The 9310-nt window shown below is 34.3% G+C and overlaps 1 protein-coding gene across 1 annotated transcript; it reads right to left on the bottom strand.

The window, feature by feature from the left end:
• Positions 1-218: 218 nt before the first annotated feature.
• On the bottom strand, positions 219-8486 carry LOC128215013 (DEP domain-containing mTOR-interacting protein-like). The gene is made up of 9 exons (XM_052921745.1): positions 8366-8486; positions 7367-7545; positions 6948-7068; positions 4528-4706; positions 3751-3939; positions 2480-2659; positions 1659-1729; positions 887-991; positions 219-634 (listed from the first exon to the last, which is right to left on the bottom strand). The coding sequence occupies exons 1-9, from the start codon at positions 8434-8436 to the stop codon at positions 488-490; spliced, it is 1242 nt and encodes a 413-aa protein (XP_052777705.1). The 5' UTR covers positions 8437-8486; the 3' UTR covers positions 219-487.
• Between the last annotated feature and the right edge of the window lie 824 nt (positions 8487-9310).

Here is a 9310-nt window from a genome sequence, read left to right as displayed (position 1 = left end):
GGTTTGTTACGATGTCTTATTTAAACATATTCATCCTCCATTCAAACATTTCGTCTAAAAGTATTTACATAAAAGTGTTAGAACAGTTCGTTTGTTGTTGTTTTTACCTTATGAGCGTTTTTTTTTAGCAAACCATTGCTTACATACCTTGAAAACCTTTTCAATACAAGTTCGATAAAGTATAAATCCCAACTACGAAGCAAGAAATTTCCGGTTTATTCATTTTTTTTGGTAAAATATTAACAATAAAATCATTGAACACAATTAAACGAAAGGTTGAGTATTTTAAAAATATAGTTGTATTGCATTTGTTTGGAGTAAATTCAGACTAAATGTTTTGGGTGAGCTCAACATCTGTTTTAAATTCAATCCAGGAATTGGCACTTGGCACTGAAGCTCCAACAATGTATAAAATGTAATGAAGATAACATTTGTTTTGGAAAATGAATCGATTCAATTTATAATTGTCGCATAATCCGACGGGGAATTATTTATGCAAAAATCTCGCATCCCTCCTATGCGTCATAACAATCAGCGTAACAAGATTTTCGCTGTCCAGAATGAATTTTCCTACTGCTTTGTGGTCCTGTGTTAACACGTAATGTCCGTTCACAGAATATATGTACTGTCGAACCTGAAATAATTATTTGTTAAGTACTTCACAAAGAATGCATTCTTTCTTTTCCCAGAATATGTTAAGCCTTTATAATCATGTTTGTTTAAATAATAACTGACGTAAATTTTTTTACCGTACTGGCTATTGATAGTTTCATCCGGCAATATCCGTTTAGTTTGAAAATTAGTACCGCTTTTCATTTGATTTCATATTGATAAAAAAATCAAATATTTATTTAAAGAAAATAAAAATATAAAAAAGAGTCTCGACCTTAAGGCCGGCTGCCGCTGCAGGCCCCATGGGGTCTACTGCCTGCACGTAAGCTGGACAGTTGCCCCTGACAACAAACCCGTAACCAACCGGATCACTTTGGACCTGAAATATGGGGACGAAAACATACAAACAGACTAGAAAAAATACACATAAACACTTTTATTATGACAGATCATTTATTTACCAGAAGATCATAGACCCATGTGGCCGAATATCATACAAACATGACGACAAGTACAAAACGTGTGTAAATAGTCATACATATGTATGACCTTTCGTGCACTACAGACAACACTTAACATACCAAAACATACAATAACCACAATTTTAACAATACAATTACTGGTATATATGTGATCATATTTTATATGCATATACATATACATAAACACCCACACATACATATACACATATAACACACACACATACTTATGTTGGATATAATGCAACATTTCTAAGTTCGAAAGCCTTGTATATAAACATATGTATTATGTATAAACAAGCACATAACAGTACGTTTCGACTCAGTGAATGACTTGGACAGACATTACACCTTTTTGTTTATGTGCTTATTTTGAGAGTTAAGATCATTTCAGTTGTTCTTTTGTAAAACAAAATAATATACAGGAAGTGTTGTCTTTTTCTATCAGTTTGCAATAAGCTGCATGTTTCTGCACAGAAAAATCAGAGACCGTTTATAAATATACATTATGATATTTCAACATACATTTTAAACAGAATGATAAAGAAATTTGACATGCCAAAGTACCTTTATTGTTTGTTTTATGTAAGGTGTGTCTGGGGATTGAAGCTCATGTACAGTGGCATGTCGTAGTAAAACTGAAATAAATGCAATTCAATTACATTCTGGAAAGAGATCGCTCGAAAACACAAAGTGCAAGCAAAGGATAGAGGACAACGTAAGTGTTGACCTTTACAGCCGCCAACCATTCCTTTATGCGACTGTAGAAAAAATAAAAACAAACTATCAGAGAAAAACTACCCGGCAGTACACACTACATCCATCCTAGGTATGAAAACAGTAGCCCTGGGTGATAGAAACGCGCCTTTGAAAACAATAGAAGATACTAGAATGAAAACTAGAATTGGCTTGAGCTGTATTGTACGTTCATGGATCACAATTAATACACCCATGTAAACTACAGGGACAAGCCCAGTAGCCAATCATTTACTAAGGCTCTGTTTAAGGGCCCAAGGATAAGGCCCAACGGACACTCATATGAGAGACATATAGTAAACGGAACTACACAGACGGACCACACATGCATCAACAAATACTCATTAGCAATATTAATTGGCGATACCGCCTTTTAAACGTTCACCGAAACAGGAGCCCATTGAAGAATGACACTAGTTTACGTACATGCATTAACAATCGTAATAACTCGGCCATCTTCGGTAAGTTTCGGGATAGGCTGTTAGTCCAAGGGTATTGGTCCAAGTGTTCCGATTGGTGCACTACTAATCTCGAAGGACAAAAAAATGAATAACTACATTGATGGAAGAAGAAAATTATGAATGGTTTAAACGGTGTTCTAATTATCTTTTTACTGTTCATTAAGAGTATACCTGATCTTGTTGAGCTTTTTTCAACTGCAGTTTCACTGCAGTCTGTGTCGTTGCCAGAGTCGCCAGAGAAATGTCTATCTCTGACATCATGAGCTACGTCATTTGAAGCAGATGCCGATGCGTCATCATGAGTCTTCTTAAAAAGTCGTCTGGCGAGTTCAGGTGAGCATTCTGGTGTTGCTATAATAAAGTAATAATACTATGAAACCACGAGAAATACGCGAAATGACTGTGTTGCCAGCTTAAGCGCCCACTGTTTATAATGGAAAAGTATTACACAGGTATTCAATTTGATTATTGCTGATATTACTAGAGTGATTTATTTATGTTTAACTATTTATGATCAAGTAATTTCAAACATTTATTATCAATGTAGAGATGGTCAAATATGAAAGATCATGGCCAATAACTCCAAAGTGGATGTAACAATCTGGCAGACTATATTTTTGCGCAATACATAATACATTATAAATGCTACACACATTGCTATTTAGTTTGATAAAGACTGGATATTAAATGATTGATTGAGAAACGAGTTAAATTCAAGGTGAATTTGTTCAATATTGGGCAATTCATGGGTTATTACTCTGTCAGTAATATCTGGGTTTTTTTTATAAGATATAATCCCCATGACCACTGTCACATGATTAGCTGAGGATTTGATAAGAAATGCTCGAGTAAGATACAGAACTCAATGTGTGTTTCAGTTTTGACAATTCATGGGCCATAACTCCAGATCGAATAGTGTGATCTGACTGTTGATCAATTTGTTTAAACTATCGTGTCCACAGTGAAGTACATATTGAAGAGAGAGGACAACTTGGTCATTTTTAAAAAAAATCAAGGGCCGTAACTCCATAATTACGCGAACTTGTTAATAGATTTCAAGCGAGATATAAGTCTCGGACAGTGTGAATATTTTTAAACTTTGATATTTCAAGGGCAACAACTCCAGAGCAAATAATGCGATTTCGCTGTTGATTGAACTCATTCGATAAAGTATGGCCATGAACAATATGACCATGTTTAGCAAAGACTGGATATATATTTCATGCTTGAGTTAGCAAGTTGACATGAAGTGTAAACCGCTGCAGACGACCTAAATGGGGACGACGACGGCGCCTGACAATATGATCCCTATGTCTGACAGCTATACAGCGCAGGCGACATAAAAATTAGGTACATTACAATGATTGCGACACACACAATGTTCTCAAGCATTGACATAAGCATGGTCTGACTGAAACCGAAAATCGCTTAAACGTAATTACATGTAGGAGTAAAAAACTGGTGTCCTTCTTCCGGCCCTCTAGATCGCATCCGGTGAAGCACGTGTGTTGGTGGTCCCTTTGCGCTCGGAAGGTAGTTGAAGACCTCTCGCAGCTGGCGACTTCCGGCCATGTCCACGGTGTATTGGTACAAGAGCCGGCGATCATCCCGGAAGTGGAAGTCATCAGTCACTGTTTTAATGGATATTGATTCCGATTTCATTGATTATTTCATATATGTCTACAAAAATATTTATTGTTGAATGCATTGACAACTTTTGACAATCAAATAAACAACCCTACTTCATTATGAACCCTTTAAGCATAATTAATTTACAGTCATATATTAGATATTTTCATTTTGTTACTGATGGCTTTTGGTTATTAGTACATGTATGTACTTACAGTAATAAATCGTTTGATGTGACGCACTCGATTAACCATTTATATTGTGTAAGTAGAAACTAACAACCATTTTAGTGGTCTTCATTATATACGTGTATATACTACCTATTAAATTGTTCACATATAGTGCTTCGTCTGAGTACAATCAATAATGTTTGACTGCTTATTTACTGCAATAAGTGTATAGGATTTTTTTTAGCGCACTGCCTGATCATTAGACAAATTATTATGTTGACCACTAAATACATACAAGAAGCATTTTGTCATTATGGTAAGGGAGAACAATAATTATTTAATTAAATGCGTGCAAATAATTTGCCAAATTTTCAACAAGCTTCGAGTGTTTTTTTTAATTCGTTTGAATCATCAAGGTACCGTGTCGTATTAGTTCATTTTCCAAAAGGTTCCGGCCGATGCGCACGCCGTCCTCCCGGTTGGAGACATGTCCGGTACTAAACAGGAAGTCAACAAACTCAGCGCCCTGGAACGCGTTCCGGTACAGCTCCCCATCCTGTTGGTAGCTCCGCATTATCCCGCACGTACGGGCGGACAGACTGGAAAATGTATACAGGGTGAAACAATATTGGACCGATTGCTTCGAATGTTGTTAAAGTTAACAACGTTGTTAACCTCATTGTTGTTAACTTTCAAATTCCTACTGCTCTGGAAGTTTTACGGATACAATAATGATCTGCATTATTCCTAACAAGATTTGAGCCAACTGTTTGAACTGTAGTTGCTTGATTTAAATATATGAGCTCATCATAAATAGGTTCAACTTCAAAGTTAACAATGATGTCGTCAATCACGTTTTTAACTTAAACGTCTGGCCCCAACTTATCGAAACTTCTTAAGTCCCTTATAACAGGATTAAGCTAAACTCACTATATTTGTTATTCTATAATATGCGTTATATTTACTTCTTGAGTTTTTATAAATTATATAAGAAAAATCTTTATGCTAATTAGAAGAAACCATTTTTCATTTATCAAAATCCATTATTAGTATGTATTTTGGCTAATTGAAATAAGCCACTTAAGCCTGTTAAGCTTAAGAAGTTTCCAGAAATTAGGACCAGACCTATGAATATGAAACAAAAGCAAATGCGATTCTGACCCTTTACAAACACATTTAAAATAGTTACTTGTAAGCACAAACATAAAGAAATGGTGAAATAACTTTGTCTCAAAGAAGAGCATGGAATTTTCATCGATGTTTAGAGTTTATTCCATATACATTTGGCAATATGCATATGCGTACACAAACAGTTAAACATATACTAGTATATTCTATTTCATAGTCTATGGTAATCCAAATATCAAGTTATATTAATACAAATTAGACATTATAATTTTAAGGACTCGTTCATCTTTTGGCACTTAAACTGCTTTCCCGGTAATGCATCTGAAAACACTAATATTATAATTATTTTACCCTTTGATACCGAAATTGCAGAAAAAATAAAGTTAAAGTCTAATAAAAACTACGCCGGTACAGTCAAGAAAAAAGTAGAAAACGATATCTTATCCACTCGCCCACAGAGACTCATTCCAATTAAGCTATCAGGTATTTAAAACCTACATTGAAAACATTGGTATCATCAGTACAATTTAGACAATAATCAAATTAAGCGTGGCAATTATAATATTTTTATTGAATGTTCATAATTTTCACAGTCGTAATTAATGTGGTATTTGATACATAAATTATATTCTGCTGCTTTTTTATCAAAACACAATCCCAGTCTCTGACAGTATTCTTCGAAGAACACCCCCTGTCCAAAGGCACAAAGTATTATGAGTTATGACTTATAGAAATAAATTAAATTAATGGTTGCGTAAGACCTCGTGAACACTTTTTATTTACCCATTCGGAACTCCTCGGCCTTTTTTATCGAAAACAACCTCGGATGTATGCCGGTACATCAGTTGAAGTAGTTCGTCAATTTTTGAATTTTATCATTAATGAATTGTAATGTTTTAGAGTTGTATTTATTATTTTTAGTTTAAATTGATTGCCAGTAAAGCGTATTATTGCAAACATAGTTAAGATGCCCTTGAGTTGCGTCATAAAGTTTAACTGCTAAATAAAATTACTACGCGATCTACTTGCAGCGAACTTAAACGTACCGCTTTTTTGAGTAGGTAAACCGTCCAGATAGATCCGAGGTTGTTTTCGATAAAAATGGCAGAGGAGCTCCGAATGTTTATTTACCCACTGAATGTTAGCGAAAATTATCAACAAGAAAGGAATAATGTTCTTTCAAAATTTTGTTCAACAACCGACAGAACATTATCATAAACATTTGAATGTTTACAAATTGTGTTTATGTTGTGACACTATGTCATGGAATCATATGTAACAGTAGTGCGGTGTTTAAGGTCCCGGTCTGCAGACCGAATGGGTCAATGTACAATTAGTGTTACCTGAGGAACAACTTAACTTACCATGTTGATACGTTTGTTAAGATATTCAGACATATTTAATAACTGATTACTTCAAAATTGCAGTTAATGTGCATTTAAGTATAGTTATATTTCATGAATTCAAATCTCAATGATAAAGTAAGAGTGGTGTGAGCTTTTTTAATCAATAAAATTTTAATTCAGGTCATCTTACTAACTTGATGCAATCTGATGCAGGGATTGTGTATCGGATGAGTGGCAGTGGGCGGACCATAAAAAAACCGCAAAAGTTGAACGTCTTTATTGAGTAGCTTATTACTTAATGATTGCGTATCTGCAATTTCGTTAGCTGTAAATGTAGGTGGTATTTAAATGGCTTTCGTGTTTTACCCATTAAATATGTCATAAGCCTTGTAGAAGAGACAGAGGTCAGCATTCTCCCTGACGGTGTCGTCATCTTTTCGGAATCGGTAAAACAGAGCCTCGTCTTTGATATCGTGGTCGTCACAAACTGGAAAGGACACGAGCAACCATGGTATATGCATTTTCTCCCACCTCAGTAAAACAAAATATAGTTAAACTGTATTTTTTCGCTGGAACTATTTTTGCATAGTGAAATAGTAATTTCAAATGAGTACTTTTTATTTTTGCCCATGTGCAAGAGAAAGGTTTCTACCATGGCCAAATATTTGGATGAACTGGGGTGGGAGAAATTCATTTCCCTAAGTAATAGGTTATTGACTTTTAAAAAGAAATGATTTAATTATAATCCTAATTATAAAAGTTAATCGCTAAGGATTCGATCATACCGTGATGAACAACTCCATACTTCTTAAGTATACGCAGTCCTTCTAAAGCGCCTTGTCTGCTATCACAGTGTCTATTTTTAACTACCCAATCAACGAGCTCCTTTCCCACAATGCAGTTCCGATACGTGCGCAAATGATATTTCCGGTTTTTGATCAGATTAGCATCGTTCAGTGCTTCCCTGAAATGATGAGTATTTTATAAGGGCACCAAATCAAGCAGTAAAAACAAAAAAGTTTATAAGGATGATACTTTCAAAGTTGTAACATTGCGCTATTCAGTTTGTTTGCTTGACTTTTTTGTGCTGTTTACTGCTGTTATATGTCGAATTAAATTTATACTAATTAATAAACATACATGCAAGCGAATTTACTAACAGGGTGATAGTTTTGCATTACATTTTGTCATATAAGAAAATAAACAATCGTATTTCTATAGCTAATTTCATGAAGCATTGAAGTGTAAAATACACGTGTAATAACAAATTCCCGATGTTCACCAACAACGTCTATTTTCGCGTTAGCGTTATTTTGTTGTTTTTAAATTTATGCATGTACACGATACGACATCTACAATAGTACAATTAATAGCTACGACACCCTTAACACATGTGAACGAAATAAACACGTGCCCTTCAGCGTGAGTTTATTTTATCCATCACGTGGGTTATTGACGTATGAACTGTTTTGTACCATGTTGTAAATAACTAGCGTGTGGTATAAGCCAATAGCGTTGAATATATCCGCATGCTAGTTACTGAACGGTTAAGCTCCGCCTACTTGTTACAGGTCTGATATGGGAGTAATTATATTGAACACTCTCAAGCTTGCTACAAATCTATAAAAAAATGTCGGTTTGGCTCTGTCACTTAAGTAATGCTTCAATTAAGGAAGAAAAAAAGCTCGTGTATGTATCACATGAATAAATTCATATAATAATCTAAAAGCATCGTGCTGACAGTGTCCGGGACAAAATGCAAAATTTATAAAAGGCAAACTTACCTCAGTTTCTCTCCAATAAAAAATATTTCAAACTTTTCGAAATGCTCTATATTCCGTAGGAAGTTGCTCATTTTCGAAATTTCAGATCAAAGAAGTAAATTCTTATATTTCAAATTCACTTAAAAATGAGTTTTGTTTTCAATATGTGTTCCGTATTTAAACAGTGATGACCACAGATTATTGAATAAATAATTCTAAAAATAGTATTAACACTAGATACTGTTCTATATAAATTGTGATTTATCAATATTGACACTTTATATGAACTCATCCTCGATTACATTAAATATAGTATTCGGCAAAACATTGTTATATTGATCAAGAGTCCATCTCAAGTATGCATAAAAAACCGTTTTGAACAGTTAAAATGTGATATGGTAAAAATAAATCCTGCGTTATAAATTTTTAATGTAAATGGATAAGTGAATTAAGGTGTCTGATCAATACACAGACGTAATTTTTGGATCGCTTGTGACCTCATTATTTTTGCATCCGTTGAAAGGGGTTACTGTGTACAGCAAGAATATCTTACAAATAATACCAAATATTAAACTGCAAACAATTGTAAGTTGTCTTTGCCTTGAACAATTGCAAAATTAGTCATTAAAAACACATATGGTAAGTGCACGATAGACCTGCGAGGAAACAAAAACAAAAATTATTAACTGCAAGAATTCAACTATTATATTTTCTTGGCCCTTTAGTTTACATTTTAGTATTCAGGAAGCAATTCCCTTTTAAATAATACCGAAATAATATGAGGTCAATAAGCATTAAGATTTAGCATGGTGTACAGCTAATAGCAAGATAAAATGATTGGCTTATTTGAGGATCTGGGGCCAAAATCCATAAAGCTCCTTATTATTAAACATTTTCAATTTATTAGAAACCTGCTATTTTCGAAGTTGAATTAAAGGGACTGCACACCAGATTGGCACCAAAAAA

The sequence above is a fragment of the Mya arenaria genome, chromosome 13 (assembly GCF_026914265.1).
Source record: "Mya arenaria isolate MELC-2E11 chromosome 13, ASM2691426v1".
NCBI lineage: Eukaryota > Metazoa > Mollusca > Bivalvia > Myida > Myidae > Mya > Mya arenaria.
This window is presented reverse-complemented; position numbering and strand designations above follow the sequence as displayed.